Genomic DNA, 22,402 nt, shown 5'->3' on the forward strand with positions numbered 1-22,402 from the left:
ATCTGAATCTAACAGTGAGCTACCATCAGACTAACCCAAATTGAGGGAAATTCTACAAGACAACTGGCCTGTGCCCTCCCAAAATGCCAGTGTCGGGAGAAAAGACTGAGGGATGTCCCAGATTTAAAGAGACTGAAGGGATGGGGCAACTAATGCTGTGTAATTGGGACTAGTGGGGAAGTTTGACCTCGAGCTGTGTATCTGATGACAGCAGGGGCCTAGTGATGGCCTTCCTGAGCTGCATCGTTGTGTCATGGTTCTGTGAGAGAACGGTGTGGTTTTTAGGAGAGACACATTCAAGTGTGTCCACTCTCAAAAGGTTCTGCAACAATGACAGTAATCTCTGTGACTGTGAGTGTGTGTGTGTGTGACTGAGGAGGGGTGAGTCTAGGGGAAAGCCAGACAGTTGTTCACTTCACTAGCAATCTTTCTATAGGTTTGACATTTTTCAAAATGAAATCTTTTTTTTTTTTTTTTTTTTGCGGTACGCGGGCCCCACTGTTGTGGCCTCTCCCGTTGCGGAGCACAGGCTCCGGACGCGCAGGCTCAGCGGCCATGGCTCACGGGCCCAGCCGCTCCGCGGCATGTGGGATCTTCCCGGATCGGGGCACAAACCCACGTCCCCTGCATCGGCAGGCGCACCCTCAACCACTGCGCCACCAGGGAAGCCCCCAAAATCAAATCTTTTAAAAAAGAAAAAATAGCTGGTAATTAGTGAAGGTGTGACACGCAGGTGTGAGGTGGTTACAGCATTCCTCAGGCTGAGGTTTGGGGGAAAAGGAATGAACAGACCTCTTAGGAGTCCCCGACTTTCATGTCCAAGGGTGCCATGCAAACCAGCAAATAAACTGCACCCATATATTCCACCAAATAAAGCACATTTATAATTTAGCTGGAAAACAAAACAAACCATGAGATGCAGCAAGTATCATACAGGGGCCTATAAACATGCAGGTTCCTCTCGTAAACAGAGTGCATGGAAACACATCTTGACTTCCTCCTTCACCAGATGCTCTTGCAACTTAAAAATCACTCTGCCCCAATTCTTTTCCCCACCCCGCGGTCTCTGGCGAGGTTACTCGTGAGTTCTGTTCGGCCCTTGCTGTCTTGCAGTCAGAGCCTCTCCAGGTGCTCACTGTCCTGCTGGCTGCCTAATTGCCTTATTTCTCCAGCAGAATGAACAGCACCCCACCCCGCCCACCCCCCCGAGACATCTGTTTAGTTTCCAAGGGGTTCCTGGTGAAAGGCAGAGAGCCTGGCCACAGCGTGCAACCTGAGACAGCCGGGCAGCCCCAGAGCAGACAAAAAGTGTGCTGTGGGCCCCGGGACGCAGCCCAAGCACAATATCCTCGGCAGTGAGCACCCACAAGTGATGGTCTTCTCTGCTCCCCAGTCCGGCAGTGAGACCAGCCCACCCCAGGGCACGCCACCAGGTTGCATGTGGCTCCCAGTACCTGCCACATATTTGGAGATGCCTTAGGAAGAGGTCCTGGTTACCAGGGATACAGACCTGGGAGGGCTGGGATCCACATCAGAATCCCTCTCTCAGTTGCACCAACCTCTGCTCTTCCTTCGTCGACCTTGGACCCCAGCCCCCAGCCCTTCTTCGGTGGAGAGGCTTGCTGAGTAGCCAGGTGTGGGGGCTGCTTGGGAAGTCAGCTTCCACTGTATTTGGGGCAAGGGCATGCCCTGCACCTGCTTCCCTGCTGTATCTGACAAATGTGGGGGACGCTAGGATCGGAGGGGTCTGCATCCAGGAGGATGGCTTCTGTTTCTCAGTTGAGTTTACCAAGGAAAATGGGCTTGGGGTTTTTCTAGGATCAGCTTAGCCACTTGCTCCGTGCCTTTATACAAGCTGCCTGCTCTCTTTGGCCTCTGTAAACTAGGGGGTTGAACTGAACTGGTGGCCTGGCCCACTGTGTCCCATGGAACAGGGGGAGGCTATACGATGAAATATCACACCGCCATAATGGGCTGTTATAGGACAGCTCTTGTTCCCCTGGATACATGGAGACTTTCTAGGAGTTGCTTGAATATGGATAGTTTTAAGGGAGTCAACTTCTGTAGACTTGAACTTGCCTGCCTTCCTCTTGTGGTATGTGAGAATTCTGAACAATTGGTTACATTCCTGAGACATTTAATACATACTGAAACATTGTTTTTATGTTTAGAGTCAGATGGACTCAGATAATTATGAATAGGATTTTAAAATTCATGACTATCCAGGGTACATTTGAAAATCCTGCAGGACACAAGACAGTTTACCACTGCAGGCTGCTAAATTTGGGGGCAATTTGTTTTGCAGCAGTAAGAGCTAAGACACATGCCATGAGATGATTCTAAAGCAGAAGCTTATCAAAATAATTGAATGCTTTTGGATGCTCTTTACTAGGTGCATAAAATGAAGCTTGGGAGGCCAGGGAACCAGCGAGTTGTAAAACCCATTTCTTCTATTTTGCCTAGCTTTACTGAGATATAATTGACACATAACACTACGTCCGTTTAAGGTGTACCACGTGATGATCTGATACGTGTGTATATTATGAAATGATCACCACAGCAAGGTTAGTTCACTCCATCACTTCGCATAGTTACCATTCTTTTGTGTGTGTGGAGAGAACATTTAAGGTCTACTGTCTTAGCAGCTTTAGAGCATACAGTGCAGTGTTGTTAACTGGTCACCATGCTGTGCATTAGCTCCCAGAACTTGCCCATCTTCTTAATGGAAGTTTGTGCCCTTTGACCAATATCTCCCCATTTCTTGCACCCCCAGCTGCTGGCACCACCATCTACTCTCATTTGGCAAAACCCACTTCTAACACTGGGGAATCCAGCGCCCTGAGGGAGATACTATTTCCACACATCTCAAGCATTTCACCACAAAACAGAGCTGCTGCGGCTTATGACAGGGCCCCAGGCTGAGTCCAATCAAACCCAATGTTCCAATCAGGTTTAATAGGCGGGAAAAATGAGCGCTCCCTAAGATTGGGAGGGAGGATACTTTGTCAGTAATAATAAGCTGTGGACAGACAGGATGCTGCACAGGACACGCCTGATCGGAACCACATGTGTTCTCAGGGACTGTCTCCAAAGTGCCTGGGCCATTTGTGTGTCTCCTGCCCCTGGGAGCCCAGGTGCTGGGGACTTTGCCATCCTGTGTGCTGGTGGGATTTGCCATTTTCCTTACACATGTAGTGCCAGGCAGGCCAGAACAGAGCCTCATGCAGAGATGGCGAGCATCGTTCCATGGCCCTTCTACGTGGTGCTGGGCCACATTCCAAGGCAGGGGACCTCCCTGGGAGAGCAGACGTTTTGGAAGGAGGCTGGCTTAACCCTGTGCCTGTCAAAAGCCTAGCCTGAGGTGAGAGCTGGTCAAGAGACAGTCCTGATGTGGATGTGGAAAAATCGGAACCCTCACACATTGGTGGTGGGGATGTAAAAGGGTGCAGCTGCTGTGCGTTCAGTAGGTTCAACATAAGAGTTACCCTCTGACCCAGCAATTCCACTCCTGGGTTTATACCCAAGAGAAATGAAAACAGGTGTTCAAACAAAAACTTGTACACAGATGTTCGTAGCAGCATTATTCACAATAGGTAAAAGGTGGAAACAATCCAAATGTCCATTGACAGTTGAATGGATAAACAAATATGGCCTTTTGATACAGGAGTATTATCCAGTCTTAAAAAGGAAGGAAGCACTGATGCATGGTACAGTGTGGCTGAACCTCGAAAACATTGTGCTAAGTTAAAAAAAGAGCCAGTCACAAAAGGCCCTTATTGTAGGAAATGTCCAGAGTAGGTAAACCCATAGAGCCAGAAAGAAGATTAGTGGTTGCCAAGGGCTGGGAAGAAGAATGGGGGTGACTGCCAGCAGGTGCAGGTTTCCTTTTAGGTAATGAAATGATCTGAACTAGATGCTGGTGACTTAGTACATTATGAACGTACTCAATGACACTAATAGCCAATTCTATGTTATGCGTGTCTTACCAAATTGAAAAACAATTGAAAAGGAACAGTTCTAATCACAGTGGGGACCGGGAAGGAGCATTTTCCACTCATAGATGCATGGTTTGCCGTGGGCATCCTGTAGACGTTTGCATCCCTTAGACTTAAAAGCAGAGTGTTGGAGGCACCCCAAGTGAGCAGAGAGAGTGAACCCTGATTCCGCAGGTGCTACAGGCCAGATGCGGGCGAGTGTTTACACACACTCTCTCTTTTATCCCACACAACTGCCCCAGAAGGAAGGTTCTATCTCATTCTCATCTTACACTGCGGAACCCAAGGCATGGAGAGGTAAAGTAGCCCTCCCTGGGTCCCAGAGCCAGTGATTTGCACAGCTGGGATTTGAACTGCAAGTCCACTCAACAAAGATCTGTTGATGTGTTACTGTTTTTGAGGACAGTGAGCGCTTGGCACGGTCCAGGATTGGGGCTCCCAGAGCCCAGTGACGCTGGCAAGAAGACATCACCTTTGGGGCTACCAGAAACTCTTGCAGTTGTCATGCTAAGGAACTGCAGAAACCAGCTCTTCTTCCGTGAGATGAAAAGCCTGGATCTGAGAAAGCCAGAGACCAAGATGGGGACAGTGGGACAAGGACAGGTTGGGGAGGGGAGGTGACCAGTCCTGCGCATTCATTCTCCCCACAGATCCAAGAGAAGGCACAGTCACTGTTCCTGTTCCGTAGGGTAGGAACAGAGGCTCAGAGAAGCAGCATCACTTGCCCAAGGTCCCACTGTTAGGTGGGAACATCTGCCCTTTGCACCCAAAATGTAACTCTCCCGACTCTGCCAGTGATATTTTGTGTCCTGTTTCCCCTACTAAACTAACGTATGCTCATGTGGAAAATATTGGGTTGGCCAAAAGTTTCCTTTGGTTTTTAAGTAAAAATAAAAGACACATTTTTCATTTTCACCAAGAACTTCATTGAACAGCGTATTCACCGTTTTGTTCCACTACCTTCTGCCATTTTACAGGCAACTTCATAATTCCATCTTCCCAAAACTTTTTATCTTTTTGAGCAAAGAACTGTTCCAGGTACCTTTCCCAGTCTTCCAGGGAATTGAAATTTTTTTCCACTAAGAGAATTTCGTAAAGACTGAAATAAATGGAAATCCGAAGGTGCAATATCTGGTGAATACGGGAGATGAATCAGAACTTCCCAGCCAAGCTGTAACCGTTTTTGCCTTGTCATCAAAGAAACATGCGGGCTTGCGTTATCCTCATGGAAGATTATGCGTTTTTCTGTTGACTAATTCTGGACGCTTTTCATTGAGTGCTGCTTTCAGTTGGCCCAGTTGGGAGCAGTACTTGTTCAAATTAATCATTTGGTTTTCCAGAAGGAGTTCATAACAGAGGACTCCCTTCCAGTCCCACCATGTACACAACATCACCTTCTGTGAATGAGGACTGGCCTTTGGTGTGGTTGGTGGTGGTTCATTTCGCTTGCCCCACGATCTCTTCCGTTCCACATTATCGTACAGTATCCACTTTTCATCCCCCGTCACAATTTGTTTCAAACACGGAACGTTTTCGTTACGTTTCAGTAGAGAATCGCATGCGGAAATATGGTCAAGAGGGTTTTTTTCGCTTAACTTACATGGAACCCAAACATCAAAGCGATTAACATAACCAAGCTGGTGCACATGATTTTCAGTGCTTGATTGGGATATTTTGAGTATGTCGGCTCTCTCCCGCGTGGTATAACGTTGATTGTGTTCAATTAATGTCTCGATTTGATCACTATGAACTTAAACTGGTCTACCTGACCGTGGAGCAATCGTCCAGCGAGAAATCTCCAGCATGAAACATCTCAAACCACTTTTGACACGTTCGAACAGTCACAGCGCCTTCTCCATACACTGCACAAATCTTTTTTTATGTTTCAGTTGTGGTTTTACCTTTTTTTGAAATAATAAAGCATAATAGGCCGAAAATGTTGCTTCTTTTCTTCCATCTTCAATATTAAAATGACTACACAAAAGTTCACCACTTTTGATTTTTTTTTTTTTAATGCACGCTGATACGACAGCTGTCACAATACAAGCTAACAAACTTGTTTTGAATGAAGTTAGAGACAACTAAGTGCTACTAGAGCCATCTTATGGAAAAAAAAAAACAAACATTTTGGCCAACCCAATATAAAAATACAGAAAGAAAACCCCACATAGGATAAAATAGAAACCTTTCATAATGTTATCATCCAGAGAAATCTACCATTACCCCTTCGATATATTGCTATTTTTGTCTACGTTGATGCATAAACACACACATGCTTATATATCCTTCTAAAATTGGGATCATGCTAAATATACAGTTGTTTTATACTTTTTATTTAATATATTGCTTATGTTTTCTATTGATTCATTATGGGAAAACTGGATTTTTAATGTCTCCCATTTAATAATCTCCTGGAGTCTCCCATCATCTGGATCTTCCCGAATATAACTAACAATGGATCTGTAGGTGTTTTCCCAATTATTGTTCTTAAAATCAACATTGTTATGATGGTCCTTTAATATAAATGTTGTATTTGGCATATAGTAGGTACTCAATATTTATGAATTAATGAAGGATGGATGAATGAGTGGATTTCTTTAGGATAGGTCTTGGATATAGACTTATTTTGTCTAAAGTAGGTGCTCCATGCCTCTGGTTGGCCCATTTAGTCCCTATTTTCTCCTGATATGGTTAGTAATAGTGCTCTCTTTTACTCTCAGAAGTGTCCTGATTTGGATGATAAATTGTAAGGTCACCCTAATCAAATGGTAGGAATCTTTTTGAGGTTCTTGATACACATTGCTGTATTGCTCTATAGATGTGTTGTACCGATTTACACCTAACCTGTAACCTATTCCTAAAAGAAGAGGAGGGCTTGATGAAAAATGACGTTGAAAAATTTGGGAAATGGAATTAATCTTGTAAAAATGGAATCGGTTTCATAAAAATGGTATTAGATTTGTGAGATTCAGAAATGGCTTAAATTCATTTTCCCCCTAAGCTCTCATGTTCTTAGAATCCACCTTGGTCACATGTTGAGCTTAATTTTTGTTTATCAAGCATTTTAATAAAAATATACTCATTCTAAATGACTGTAGCTTTTTAATGGGAGCAGTCATGATCCTGAAGCTCTTTGGGTTTGAATCCCTACTCTGTCACTCACCACCAGCTATGAAACTTTGAACAAGTCCCATAACTGAGTTTCGATTTCTTCCTCTGCAAAATGGAAATGGATGTTCCCTCATTTCAGAAAGTCATGAGGATTAGACATCAGTGTGCAAACCGGGAAAGCCAATTTCACGCTGACTCTGCCCAAAGCCAGTCTTTGCCTAACAAGCCGTTCACCCCACCTATTTAGCAGCAGCACCTGGCCCTTCCTAGTTTTCCACATGCACACTGACTTTTCATTCTCGTAACATTCCAACTTGCTTCCAGAGCCTGAAGCAGTTGCTCTCCCAGGTTAACTTGTCGGAGGACTAGTTAGGCACATGACAGTGGTAAATGGCTCCCTGCTTCAAAATGCATCTCACATGTAGTTTGTCACCCCTGAGTGAATCCCAGCCTTTCAGAGGATTTGTCCAGCAAGTTAGGGCCAAGAGGACTGCCTGATTAAGAACTTGGTTGCCCAGGAAATTGTGGGTGTGGCATACCCTGTGATTGACTTATTCTGTAGTCAATTGATGTCATATTTAGAGATCTGTGGTAACCCCTATTTCCTCACCTTTACAGGACAGTAGTCCGGGGAAACGGAGTCTAGTCATGATCATCTGGAGATGTGAATTTTGAGATGATCCCTTGGCTGGCTTTCAGATGCTAGAGGGCAGGGCATTTGCTAATGCCCGGGGTAGGGTCTGGGTGGTGGTTTTAGTGGGTGGGGAAGACTGGTGGACTCTCCTTCTCAGTCCAGGGAGGCAGAGGAAATACTCCAGGTGAATTTGACTCTTCCATGTTGGCTGCAGTCTCTCGTGGTTTGCTCTGTGTTGGCCCCAGGAGCCTTCATTATAGCTGAGCTGAATCAGGAGCTCTGAAGTCAAATGCAGGTCATGCCCAAGGGAGCAAACACATGTTCTTTTGGAGGCTTGTGTGTGCTGGCCTGCTAAGGGGCAGTTTCCTGGGACAGTTACACACAAGCTTATGTGCATCATAAGGTCTTCCTTTCTGGTCACAATATCTGACCACAAGTGATGGCTTAACCACTTCTCATTGGCTTGACACGATCCCAGAGTGGGCCTGTGAGGTCAGCCATTGCTGAGTTACACAGACTTCCACAGCTCTTGACGTGACCATCTGCTGTCTCCTGGAAAACAGAATTTTTCTCTTGTCTAAAGTTAAGAGTGACTAAGCCAGTGGCCAGAAGCATTTGCACTGGTAGGAAGAGGAAGGTGGCTCAGTCCACCTGGAAGTGGAATCAATACCCTCTTCCAACGGCTGAACCCATAGAACCTGGCCAGGCTCCAGGGCTCTCAGTAGCATCCCATCCTTTGGAACTTGGACTGGGGATGGAATTCAACTTGAAGCTGGCATGGAATACTTCCTGGGTCAGAGGGGAGGGCTTGAAGAGCCCAGAGATAGGCATTTTGACAATTTAAATGAAATGACTTGAACGCTGACATAAATTTCTCTTGGATACCACGGCACCCCGAAACATAAAGGAAGTGGACTGAGTGAGCACAGAGTGCATTTGGCTATAAGGAAAATGTTCTGAAACAACCTTTGGAATATTCTAGCAAGACCCAAATTGGGGCAGGTCAGAAGCAAGTCTGGAGAGAATCCTCAGCTGTCTGATTTTCCCAGTTTCTGTTTGCCCTGAGTATAACCTGGCCAAGTTCTTCTCCTTTATAAGACAGAAAAAATTACCTTGGTGATTGGATGGGGGTAGGTAGCTTCTGCTTCAAAAGCTACTTGTGAAAACACAATTCCACTAAGTCTTTATGTTTCTAAAACCAAATAGGGAAACTATGGTGAGAGCATGTTCTCATCTCCCACTCCACTCCACAGTCACAATGTGCTGTATGTTTGTATTGTATGTAAGAGTAACATGCATAATAAGAGCAAAAACAGTATGAGGGAGGAATTGGGAGTGTAGTTTGTAAGATTCTTACACTACATGTAAATCCATGTAATATTATTTCAAGGTAAACTCTGATCAAATAAAGATATTTATTGCAAACCCTGGGGTAACTACTAAATTTTTTAAAAAAGATGTCTATACATGACCAGTTCTCTCACATTAAAAATAAACAAACATACATGATCAGCCCCACGTGATGCTCCATCTTGTCACCTGCTCACTCTCCTCTCCTTTCTGCTACGTGTCTCAGTAGTGTGGTCTATACTTTCTGTTCTCATTCTCTAATCTTCTTTCATTTGTAATCTGGCTTCCACTTCCATTGTTCTCATCAAACAGCTTTTGCCAAAGTCACCAATGACTGTGACATAACTATATCCAGTTAGACATTTTTTGGACCTAACTTCAGACCATGGGCAGCCTTTGCCACTGTCTGCCACATCATCCTTCTTGAAATACCCTGTTTCTCAGCTTCCATGGCACGCACTCCCTCTGTTGTCCTCCCAACTCTCTGGGTGCTTCTGCTCTGTTCTCTGTGCATGCTCATCGCCTCTATTTGACCATAAAATGTTTGGATTTCTCAGAATTCATTTCTAGGCCTATGTTACTCCGTACTTGACACTTTCTCCCTAAGCAAGCTCATTCATGCCCATGGCTTTAATTGTTACCTTTCCCCAGAAGACTATAAATCTGTATATCCATGTTGGAACTCTGCTCTGAGCGTTGGTCCATATTCTGAACTGCCTAACTGATCTTCTCCTGTGGGTATCTCAAAGGCAGCTCACATCTCAGCATGTCCCCACAAAAAGTCATCATTTCTTTTCTAACCTAGTCTTCTTTGAAGGGTCTCTACCTCAGGAAATGCCACTTCTGCCACCACTCCCATCATGATTCATTCATTTAGAAAAATGTCGGTGGAGAACTTACTCTGTGTAAGAGACTGGAGATCTTATACAGATGAACGATGGGCAAGGTCCCTGTTGTCATGGAGTTTATACCCTCGTGGAGGAGACAAACATAAATCAAGCAAAGAAACAAACATAGCACACAATTTCAGGAAAGGGTAAATGCCATAAATAAAACCAAAGCTGGGTAAGGAGAGACTGATGGGTGGGTCAGTGGAGTGGCTGTATTAGATCGAGGTGACATTTGAGCAAATACTTCAATGACACCATGAGGCATGCAAAGGCCGGGAGGAAGAGATGAGAGGAGAGTGATGACAAAGTCAGCCAGAAACCTAGGAATTTTTCTTCACTCTTGGCTCTTCGCATGAAACGTTATCGTTATTAGCTCTTGAAACTCTCATTACTCTGCACCTTTGCTTCGGCCACCCTGGCCCAGAGCACACTCAGCTCTCTCTTAGTTTATGGTCCCAGCCGTCTCCCTGGTCTCCGCACATGCATCCTTCTCTCCCTTAAGATCCATTCTCCAGACGGTAACCAGAGTGATCTTTTCAAAATGCGAATCTCATCACGTTATCCCTCATCCTTCTTCCCTCTTTTTATTTGTTTATTTATTTATTTATTTACTGTGGTGGTTTTAAAACAAACGGGGGGATGTCATTTTCCTCCCTTTGAATATGGGCTGACCTTTGTGACAGCCTCTGTGAAAAGGATGTGGCAGAAATGATGACTTCTAAGCAGAAAATAGAAGAGGCAATACCGCTTCCATTGGGTTCTCTGTCCTGGGACCCTCAGGCTACGTGTGGGTGGTCTGACCGGCAGCCAGCCAGTCCTTTAGCTGACAGTCAGCTCTGAGCAGCAGACGTGTGGGCCTTCTGACAATGCCCGGCCCCCAGCCTTCCAGCCTGCCCACCTGGTGGGAGAGAGGAGCAGAGGTGAGCCCTGTTGAGCTTTGCCCAAATTGCACATTCATGAGCAAAATAATTGTTGTTGTTTTAAACCACTGAAGTTTGGGGTGGTTTGTTTCACAGTGAAACAGAATCAGAACATCAACTCATCAGTTAAAATATATATTTGTAATCTGGTCTCTTCTTCCACCAAATCTGGGTCTGATCATGCGTCATGCCCATACCCCTGTTACCCTTCGTCTCTTGCAGTCACCTGCCTAGCTTACAAATCCTGAACGATCCCGGCCCAGACCATCCTGTTACTAGCTCTTGTCCTACACCCACTACTGGTGTCCTTTCCTCACTTCCCAATTTGAGATGCTGTGGTTCCTCACGGTGGGGTCTCCCTTGCTCAGAGAGCTAATAAACCCAACTTGGTTGCCTGCAGCCACGTGTCTGGTGGGCTTGGGCTGGGGGCTTTAATGTGATAATGTGCAAAATGGTTAATGTGGTAAGAGTCCCCGTGTTCTCCGCCCCATCTCCTTTCCAGCCACACCTCCAGCCGTCTTTGTGATGCCTTCCTTTGTTTCCATCACCCTGGTCTCTGCTGGTCCTCAGATCTGCCATGTCCCCTCCTTCCTGCCTCTGGAGCACACGTGGGCTCCGTGTCCATAACACGGCTTACGGTTTGAATAGTTACCATCTCCTTCGATTTGCCACTTTGCTACCAGTTTGCTCCGCCAGCGTCGCTTCCCAGCAGGGAAGCCTCGTCCTGGATTTCTCCTTCAGGCTCGCAGCACCCCAGCCACTTGATTTCCTAACATTCATTACAGAGTAGCGTTACTTCTGTGTGATGGTTCACTGATGTCTGTCTGTTACTGGACAGAGTTCCAGGAGGGCAGGCGATGGGTCTGCTTTTGCACACGGGTGTGTGGAGTAGTGAAACGGATGTGTGTGCCCCAACAAAGAGTCCAAAAGCCAGATGCGTGCCAGGGATGCTAACCGGACTACAGCTGAGCAGGTGCTTTTTGGCGAGACTTCTCAGAGCCTCTGGCCCGCTGTGAAGCACCGAGAGCGTTGGAAGAAACAGCCCAAATTTAACTAAGCGTGGGATGTTTTATTTAAGGCCTAACAGTCGTATCTTGGGGAGTCTTGTTTGAGAAATGCTGACTTACAGCATAGTTTATTATTTTTCCTCTCCATGTGCACATGTACATTTATTCACAGGTCACGTACCCCGTGTGTGTGTGTGTGTGTGTGTGTGTGTGTTCTCCTTTTACAGTCCTGTTACCTGCAACTGTTTTGTTGAGGGCAAATGGCCCAGGTGTGGCCAGAGCCAACTCATGGTTGGACTCATGGGTTAGGAGGCAGATGAAAGGGCCTCAGAAGATGAGCCCAACCCCTCCAAGTCCCCATGGGACAAGGGGTGCGGAAAACAGCTAAATGCATACCGGTCAACGTCACGTCCTATCCAGGAGCCCCGTAGTGGCCACTGGGACCCCCCACACGTGACCAGGCAGGGAACTGAGCCAAAACTAGTGCAAGGGCAACACGTGCTTCCTCTGAGCTCTGGCGTGACCGAGATGTGAAGTGGGGCTGACTCAGACGGACACCGTCGGGAAGGTGGCAACCCCTTCGCTGGCCACCACGGGGGGTGGGGGACATCACCATCACGCAGGGGCTGCCATGCTCATGCAGAGGCTGCAGGCTGGTGAAGGCACGAGACCTGGTGATGGTTCTGGAAAGTTGGAGCGCACATGTGTTTGGACCTTGCGGCCCGACTGGGGGGCGTGCTGATTCTGAGGGGTTTTACCCGAGTCCGAGCAGGGGCTCAGCGCTGGGATGACGGGGTCTTTATCACCAGGGGGGTCGTGGTGGGGTGGGCACATCCCAAACATCGACCTGACACAAGCAGCGTGAGCAGCCCGGCCCGAGAGGGTACAGCATGCATGCGGCTTGTTCAGTGACTCGGGTGGCCGGCTGTTGAGTAGTTTGAGACAAGGAGTACAAGACCTGGGTGGGTTGGAAGGGTCAGAGGAATGTGTGCGAGAATGTTTGTCTGGCGAGCCTTCTTCCCTCATGTGAGTGGGGCTGGAGGTGGGGGCAGTGGAGAAACAGAAGTACCGCAAGTTAGGGGACAGGCAAGGAAATGCTTATTTCTATAAAAGGATGGGAGAAGAATGCAATAATCCAACGACACTAGGGAGGAGTCCTTTTATTGTTGATCACATTCATTTGGCTGATAATCTGAGGGGAAAGCATTCTTTGGGCAAAAGAAAATTTGATTCTCTGATGTCTGGCCCCTTGTCCTGCTGGGGCTGAGGCCCTGGGAGTGTCGATTCTGTCCACTCACACCTTCTGGGGTCACAGTGGTCACGGGCTTCCTCTGACAGTGTCAGCAGATGCGGGCAGCCCACCTGCCTCATCATTTAATAGGCAGAGTCCCAGCTTAGCCAGGGACCGGCGTCTCCCAGCGTGCTCCCCAGCAATTTGGATTTGATTCGATTGCGGTCCCATCCTCAATTTCTGGGCCTCGGGTTTTCCAGCTTTCGATGCTGGGGTGCTTTTTGTTTTGTTTTGCTTTGCTTTTTATTTGTTTGTGGTGGTTATTTTTAGTCCCGTGGCTCTAGCAGGGGCCCTACCGTGTGAGGGACGGAACTGGAGGCTGGGCCTGCTGCACTGTCTGCCAGCGCGGGCTGGTCTTTATCCTCAGGACCAGAGAAGCTTAAAACAAAGAGATCCCAGACCCACAGCTGGCTCTGGCTTTGGCTCATGGGGACAGCGGTGTGCAGCGTGGATGTTATCCCCCGTGCACTCATCCAGAGCTCTAGGCTGCTTTGTGCACAAATAGAGTGGCTGCATCGTTGTCTATAATTGCAAAAAGGGAGAAAGAAAAGCTGTAGGGAAGCATGAATGTTCCATGGCAAGGGAAGGGTGGACTGGGTCCCGGTCGGGGCAGACAGTTGCGTCCAGCAGGAGGCCTGGGAGCATTCCTCAACGTAACCCAGAACCCTGCCTGGGTGCTGCAGGGGCAGGGGCAGGGACGGGGTCCTTCCTGAGGGGCCGGACACTGGCCCCTGCGAGGTCTGAGCTCTTCCCCTTGCTTCAGGGCAAAGTGCTTGGCTTTGCAGAGCCTCAGCGCCATGCACAAGGCGCATGGTTGTGCGGCCTTGATTGTCACCGATCACGTGGGAAATGAGTGTCGTTCAGGAGAAGAAGGCATCTATTTTCCTCTAAGCTGTATTTATTTGTCTTTTCCTAATTTCCTTTATTTATTATCCAGGTAGTTAAAACATTAAACACTATGGATTGAAAAAGAGTTATCAGTAATCTTATCGTCTAAACATCGCCAGAGTCTGGCATTTTGGTGTGTTAGCCTTTGTCTGAGCATTTGGATATTTTACAAAAGCTTGCATACATTTTGTGCAGTCAGCATTTTATTATACGAATGTTCCCATTGAAGACTGCTGGGTAGTCAGGATAAAAGCCCTGTGGGGTCAGTAGGACCATGCGGATGGGAGGTGTTGCCAAGACCCCAGGGCAAGAGCTGTGCTCATTGCTGAGGCCGCATGAAGGGAACCCTGAGCCTGGTGACATGGCCTTGCTGGGCCTCTCCTCCCCATCTGATGCTGGATTGCACGTCATACATGAGGACATGCAGACCAGGTGTGATGATCCCCATTTTGCAGGTGAAAGAGCTGAGGCTCTGCAAGGCCAAACACTTTGCCCCAAAGCAAGGGAAAGAGCTCACACACCCAAACCATGTGTTTCTGACCCAAGGTCTGTGTGCTCACCCCTGTTTTATTTTGTACAGCTTCTCGTCGGTGTGCTGGAAAGTTGTCCGTTCTCTGGTAGAAGTGTCCATGCAGAAGGGCAGCAACCTCCTGGGCAGCCAATTCCAGACTGCTCAGGAGGGCTGACGCCAGGAGACGGCCCCAAAGTTACGTGCCACCCTCGGAGCTGGCTGTTCCTGTGTCTAGCCTTTGGCCCAGCTGGGCCTGTTTTCATCAGTCTCCCCTGGCCCAACATTTCTCCTTGGGCTTCCTGTTTCCTAAAACAACTTTGATGGAGAAGTAAATGGAGTGAAATCTGCTTTCCTTCTCTCTTGGGTTTTCATAACCATGCTTAGTGAGAGGCAGCCCCTCACGTCACCTGGGTTGACACAGGTGGGTAGAGACAGGGCTTGGCTGTGGGCTGTGGATCCAGCTCAGCAACTTACTGGTGACACAGCTACTGTGACTCTGCTTTCTGATCTGCAGAATGGGTGTGCCAGCGGTGCCTCCCAGAAGTGCCTGGTGGAGCGTGTCAGGTTCTGAGCTCAGCCTGCTGGGAACACCCAATAAACGTCAGCTCTGACAATTACTGCTTGTTTATGGGTAGTACTAGCTGAAGTTTATTTTCAATGCCAACCAGCAGTTAAGAAGTGCCGTAAAAACATCTGTGGCGCGGTCTAGAAAGTGACCCTGAGGAAGGATGGCGATGGGGAGATCAGGTGTGCCTGGGCACTCCTCCCCTCCCCGTCCTTGCCTGGTAACCCCCACCCCAATGCCCACAACCTTGCTGAATATTAAGGAGGCTCTTCTTTTTTGGAGTGTGTATTTCCTGCTAGATATCCTCTATTCTCTCCACCCTCCCAACCCTATAGTATACTTTTAAGCGTGAGGGGCTTGGGCCAGGTTTAGAGGTTTGAAAACTGGCTCTGAGCTAACAAAGGGCAGGAGAGAGGCTGCGATCACATCACTGGGGCTGACGTCCCCAAACCCAGAGCTTGGGAGTTCCTCGTCGCCCCCTTCCTTTGGGGGCCCCAGACATTGGGTCTGCTCCCCATGTTTCCGCCGGCTGGATTTAGGCGGCGCTGTGGGTTCACACTGTGTGTGAGTCGGCTCCAGGCAGAATGGAACTGGTGGTTTGGGTATTCTGGGTGTCTCCCTCTGTGTGTGCATGGTGTTTGAAATCCTGGGGCTACCCTCGTAAAAAGCTCCTGCAGCGGAGCTGGAGGGCGGGAACCTGGGTTTGTGCTTTCACCACCTGGTGGCGCCACTGAGGCCGCAGGACGGAGCAACCGACATGCCGAGGCCTGAGTGTCAGGGCTGACGGCGGCGGGGGTGCAGGCCCGGTATAAACGGTGTAAATGCAGTGCCTGCCCTGCGTCCACGCTTACGTTGGCCGGGGCTACAGATGCCAGCTCCCAGGGAGGATGAGCAGGGAGGCCGAGTTTCTGGCTTACAGACACCCCTCATTCTGTCTCTGTCTCTGTTTCTTTCTGTCCCTGTCTCTCTGCTCCTTCCTCCCATCTCTCTCTCTCTGACTCACTATCTCTGTCTCTCCCCATCTTTGTCTCTCTCTCACAGGGACAGGGCCCATCTTTCCCTAGAGGTTGGCAGTGAGCTTCCCATCTTTCCTCCCACTGGGGCAGAAGGCTCCTCAGGTCAGCTTTCACCTCGGAGTCTACACCCCAAGGTGGCTTCTCCTGCGCAACCCGTGCCAGGTTTGTGGGCTCACAGGTGGGCCCAGAACCCTTCTCTTTGGCCTCAGAGGGCAGGGGCAGAACGACCGTGGTAATCCTGGTTGATGGGCTGACATTTGACTGTAAATTGGATGGAACCAGCTGTGAAATGAAAGCAGGATTTCAGTTTATTTAACAGCGATCATGTCACTGCACTCATAACCATGGGACGTTAGTGTAAAAATAAAAAGTAAATGAGAATACTGTTCAAGTAACCTGGATTTATCACTGTCGCTACTGCAGAAGCATCAGGCCACCCCTGTCTGCAGAAACCAGTCTTGGAAAACGTCCTCCGAGACCAGACCCAACACAGGATGGCCTCGAATGGGGTGGGTGGAATAGCTGTGCGCTGGTAGGATTTTTGTTCTGTTTTGAACTTTCTACTTTCTGAACTTCTCTGCTTTCCCAGGAAATACCAGACGGGGAAGAGAGCAGTGAAGGAAAATTCCTTCTATCACTTTGGCAGCGAGGTTTCTTTTATTAGTAGACTTCATTTTTTAGAGTGGTTTTAGGTTTACAGAAAAACTGAGGAGAAAGGCCAGTCCCCATCTCCTTGCTACCCCATCACCTCAGTTTCGCCTATTGCTAATGTCTTGCATGGGTGTGGTGCATTTGGTGCAGTTGATGGGGCAATATCAATATATCAGTTAAGTCCGTAGTTGGTGCTGTACATTCTGTGGATTTTGATAAATGCGTGATGTCATGTATCCACCATTACAGTATCATCTGGAAGAGTTTCACTGCCCTAGAAATCCCCTGTAGCAATGAGATTTTAAAGCAACTTAAAAAAACCCAGAGCTATCCCACCTTTCAGGGCTGCACAAATACCCTAGGAACTGGATAGCAGGAGCATGTGCAGATGAGATCCTGTTATCTGCACGCAGGCAGGGCCGGGTTGTGTGTGTTAGAGGCTTGCCCAGAGGCCGGAGCTGGGCCCAGCGAGGAGTGGACAGTGGTCGTACACATGCATAGTGGCAGTAGTGTGTGTATGTGTGTTATTAAAAAAAAGGAATGGCCATGGGGAGGTGTGGGCCGGCCCGCTGAGTGGGACCAGGAGGTGAGGTTTTGGGGTGGGGCTTGTTGATTCTGGCTGATGTAACGTTTGCTGCCGACACGTTGCCCATGGGTGATGGTGCCGCGAGGCCGGCTCTGAGCCCGCACACCTAGTGGGGAATCGGGAGTAGGCATCTCTGCCTCCTCTGCACAGTCCTGCTGAAGCATCTGCTGCCGAAATGTTTCCTCCCTGTGCAGGGGCGCTGTGTGAACACAGGCTGGCCCGCACCCTGTGCCTCTCGGTCCCACAGATAACAGAGCTCCCTTGCGTCCTGCGGGTGAGTGGTCGCCTGGCCAGGCCCCTGGACAAAGTAGGCTCCAGGTCCACTGAGACGGCCCCGAGCGGCTCCAGGAGCACGAGAAGGCTGGGCTTGGGCTGGTCTCTGAGAAGGGACCCTCACAGCCCCCATGCCCAAGCTGAGGGTCCCTGGAGGCGTTTGTGGGTAAAATAGAGCCTGGCACGTCTGCCTGTGCTTGAACTACTCCAATTCGTTACTGCTCCCCTGTGAGGCAGCAGCCCTGATTCTGGGTGCGACGGCATTCCCGAGACCTCAGCCAGCGTCCGTTTCATTCTCCAAACCCCCTGTCTGCGCCTGAAGACCTTGCTTTGCCATTTTTCCTTCTCTCCCTCCCTGGCTTTGTCGTTAAACGTGATGAAAAAGTACTGACTTGTATTCATTCCCGGGACCGTGGAGACAACGCATCCCTGGATCTCCTAGGCTGCCGTGGCCAGTTGATAGCCAGTTGGCTGAAATCTGATGTTAGGAATGTGGGGTCTTTCTGGGAACTGCCCGTAGCTGCCAAAACGGTTCTAAATACATGAAAAGTAGGTTAACTTGCTCCGCTCCTCGCGTTTATTCTTCCAGCTGAAATTTTCCTGACTTTTTTTCCCTTTCATTTTATTAGGTTAATAAAACTTGGTTTTCGAGCGTTTCACTGCCCCAGGAGGGCAGTGGGCCCCATGTCCAATTCATCAAGTGCCTAATGAGTGGCCTCGGAGGTCCTGGCCCACCCAATCCAGAAGCTCTCTCTGCCTCGTAAAGGTGAGGCCTACGGGCTGCACTGTATATTTTGTCTGTTGGTTTCCCAAATTCTCCTGCCAGCTCAACTGTCACTGTTCAGGATTTATATGAGGCCGACGGCACCACGGGGCAGCTCCCCTCCGCAGCAGAACCCCCCTCCTTTGCTCGTTCTTCACACACACCACACACTCTGTGCCATAAAACAACTTTTCTGCAATAAAATGAAATAGAAATGTGTCGATGCTAGCATTTTAGAACATTCCAGCCAAAGGGCTGTGGGAAATGCCTTCGTTTACATGAAGGAGGGAAGCTCTGTGAAACTAGGGGATAAAACAGTGTGAGAAAAGGCCTTTAGTAAGAAGAAATAGTCTGGCATTTAAAATAAATAAATTAAAAATAAAACGTGTGCATGTGCGTGTGTGTGTGCGTGCAGTCACTGCATTCTTTATGCACATACGTTTCTGCTGTGCTGGTTTGCTTTCGGTGTTGCAGAGAAAGGGCAGGTGAGGGAGAAAAGTGGGTGTCGCTTGCCTTCTTGGCCCAGCGCCTGGGCTCTGTCTCCTTCTAGAACATTCTTCCTTTTCCTCCCCCTGCAGGCTCTTTTGCCTTCGCCAAGTTGTCGGGATCCTGCCAACTCCAGGCTTGGGCTGTGTCTGCCCCAACATGGATGGGAAGCTAGAATCTGAGCGCCAAGAGCTCGAGGTACAGCTCAGGGCCCGGGAACCCGAGAGACGCGGTGAAGGTTGCGAGCATGGGGCCGGTCGCTGGGTCGTGGGGTCCCTGGGCCAGAGGCCTCCTGAATTTCCACGCAGCAGCCTGGCCGGGTCTGGGTTCCTTCTCTCTGGTTTGATCCTCCAGAAATCGCCTGGCCTTTAATTAAGCACCCCAGCGGGGTGTGTGCCATTGCTGACAAGTGACTCTACACGGCCTGTTGATATTTTCTCCCCTTCCTTTCAGTGGCGTCTTGAGCACCAGAGGGAAGGAGCACGGAGGGAAGGTCATGCTTGCTCTGCAGGCAGTGAAAGGGAGAGGGAACGCTGGCTCAGAGGGTTCTCTGTGATGCCCTCTGCATTTTATCACCCACCGGGCCCTGAAGCCAGGGCACAGACCCTGTCCAAACAGTTGGCTGGGGTTTAATACCTGAGATGTGGAGATGTGAGATGTCTCCCAGGCTGTGGGGCAGAGGCGAGGATGGCTGTCCCTCTTCTGCAGACTTTTTCTGTGGAGGAAGAGGATTCTGGAAGGTCTCTGAGGCCAAGGGGGGCATCCATGGCCGGCCCACCCACGGGTAGACTAGCACCAGCTAGCACCTCCGTCCTCCCACATGGGGAAGACACAGTGCAGATTGCGTAGCTCTCAGCAGGGACCTCCAAGTGTCCACACGCCCCAGAATTTTCGCCCCAGTCTTGCACAGCCCTGTATGTTCCCATTGGGCTGAAGGATTTCATGGCGTGTGGGTCAGTGGCTTAGAGTTCCCACATGGGAGGCCACGAGCAGCCGTTCTGATTGGGACTTCGGGGCGGGGGGCGGGGTGGGTAGGTCCAGTTCAACCCTGTGAAGACCCTCAACCCAGGACTGGCCTTTCTCAGTTGGCCCCCGTTCTACCCCAAGGCGGCTGGAGTACCACTGTCGTGCAGGATTTCCCACGAGGAGCTGGCCTTCTCCCCTGCACACCCCTCTTACCGGGCGTTCATTGTGCATTAGATTATCTTCTGAAAATATACTTTGAAGAGTTTTTGTTTTGTTTTGTTTTTCCTACTTGACACTCTTGAATCAAGTAGGCCATTTATCTTTTAGGCAGAAGAACTTCAACAGTTACACTGCACACTTGCTGGAGGATCGCAGGCTCAAAGCAGAGAGGTAGTTTAAAAATTGTTTTCATCATGGGTTTATTCTTGTCTTAGCTCCCCCCTCAACTTTGCAGCTTTCCTCCCCTCCAACTAATCCTCCGGACTGCGGCCCACCGCCACCCCCCATGGATCCAGCCCACCTTGAGCTACTCAAACTGAAAGAAGCATTCATGCCCAGGCCATCTGTTTGTTTAAACTCACCCCGTGTTAGTCCACGTTAAATGCAACAGAATGGAGAAAAATGTAATTCTCTGTCGGCTTTTGATCAAAGAGAGTAGTTTTTTTTAAAAAAATCAAGATGGATTTCTGAAGGACAATGTTATACACATTCCGTGTGTTTCTGAGCTTCAGTGTTTAGTTGAGTTGGGGGGAATTTTTTTTTTTTCCCCTTTTGATCCCAGGGAGAAAACACTCGCACAAACACATCTCAGTGCCACAAACAGTGCGAGACAGGCACTTTTCTGTAGACTCCCCAGCTGTAAAGTGGAAGGGGACTGCCTTTAACTTATCAACAGAGCAAGAGAATTTGAGATACGGCTCAACTGCTATATATGCAAACCCTTTCTAGCTTCTGTGGGAATTCAGGGCGAAGTCACTCTTGTCTGGGCAAATTCAGGACCCAGGATGCTCAATACCCCCACCCCCCAACCGGCTCAGAAACATGCAGATCCATGCTCACTCCATGATCTGATTTTCACGACCAATCATTAAATGTACATTTCTCCCCTCACTCCCTCAGCTTCAGAGCAAATGCAAATAAAAAGTGCTTAAAATGGTTAACATTTCCTGTCACTGAAGGCGTTCGTTAGGGGCGGGGGTCGCTGAGTTTTAAAGTGTATTTTCATAGGAAAACTCATTTCAGATCTGCGGCAGGAACTCAGACTGTTTCACACAGTGGATCTCAGGGTTTGCGATAAGCCTGCGTCCATTGCAGGCGGTCGAATGATCCTTTATATTATGCGGGTGCAGGAGAGCAAATATCCAAATTTGAACTGAGATTAACCTGGGGCCCAGCTCAGGTCACAGGAAAAAATTATAACATGTCTTCTTTCCCCACCCTCCCCTCTGCTCACTTTCTTTTCCTTTATTGGAGAAAAAAACAAATTTGGTACTTTAATCTGTTGTGTTTCCTCTATTGATTGTTTAGCTAGTGATTTTGCCAGCTTCCTGGATGTGCATTCTGGTTCTGCACAAAGAGCCACATTCCTTCTGGAATCGGGACCAGGACACAGAGAGACAGCAGCAGACACTGGAAACTGTGAGTACTCCAGTCTCTCCTGTGGCTCTGACCCCGCTCGTCCCGTCCCGTCCCGTCCCGCTGCCCCTTTCTTTCTCTACCAGTGAGCTTTCTGCGGGGCTCCTAGGCTGAACTCACTCTGTCAGCCCTCAGCACCATTCTCAACTTTTAGGAAAAGAGACCCTACAATTTCTACACAAACATCGGGTAGGAAGGGGAGGGGGAGTATGCTTACCTATTGCAGTGACTTCAATTTTCATTTTAAGGCTCCGAAAGATGGAGAAAGTAAACAGAAGCAGGCTGGTTTATTTCAGGGGCTAACAGGGAGTCCCTACTGAATTTACCTAATAAAATGAATTTAAAAAATTTTCATTTTCTCATTTCATTCCAGCCGAAAATGAGTTTGCCTTTATAATGTCCAGATCTTTCAAACTCTATTGAGTGAGAAATTAAGTTACAAAATGTAAATACTTTGGTGTGTGTATATATATATATATATATATATATATATATGAAATGAATATATATATGAAATGAAGTAATCTGTGACTGTAATACCATAGCAAGCCTGACTTTAAGGCTCCTAGGACACTTAAAATTTTTTTATTATGTGTAATAAAGAAAAATAAAATTCAGTAGAAATGTTTCTCTTTTAAAGTGGGTGAATTGTGATACTTAATAAATTTAATTGTAATTTTCATTTAACATGTTATCTATTTACCAAATTTTTTTTCTGAACATCTTGTCAAGTGTTGGGAGGGTTGTAAAGAAATTAATATTCTGGGCCACAATTGACTTCTTTCCTTTCCTCCGTGAAACTATTCCAAGGAGTATGGGAAATTGTAAAACAATGTAGTTCTCTCATGAAAAGAATACCCTGAC

At 48.2% G+C, this 22,402-nt stretch overlaps 1 protein-coding gene across 1 annotated transcript in view; it reads left to right on the forward strand.

The window, feature by feature from the left end:
• The window catches only part of CUNH16orf95 (chromosome unknown C16orf95 homolog), a 191,019-nt gene that overhangs the window by 162,995 nt on the left and 5,622 nt on the right, over positions 1-22,402 (forward strand). Inside the window, exons 9-12 of the mRNA XM_029204943.1 lie at positions 18,318-18,454; positions 19,030-19,135; positions 20,231-20,293; positions 21,431-21,541. Coding sequence (XP_029060776.1) covers positions 18,318-18,452 — 135 coding nt within the window. The 3' untranslated portion in view covers positions 18,453-18,454; positions 19,030-19,135; positions 20,231-20,293; positions 21,431-21,541. The remainder of the gene's footprint in view (positions 1-18,317; positions 18,455-19,029; positions 19,136-20,230; positions 20,294-21,430; positions 21,542-22,402) is intronic.

This window comes from Monodon monoceros, unplaced genomic scaffold (genome assembly GCF_005190385.1).
Source record: "Monodon monoceros isolate NGI ecotype Baffin Bay Population unplaced genomic scaffold, NGI_Narwhal_1 Super_Scaffold_10, whole genome shotgun sequence".
In the NCBI taxonomy this organism is placed as follows: domain Eukaryota; kingdom Metazoa; phylum Chordata; class Mammalia; order Artiodactyla; family Monodontidae; genus Monodon; species Monodon monoceros.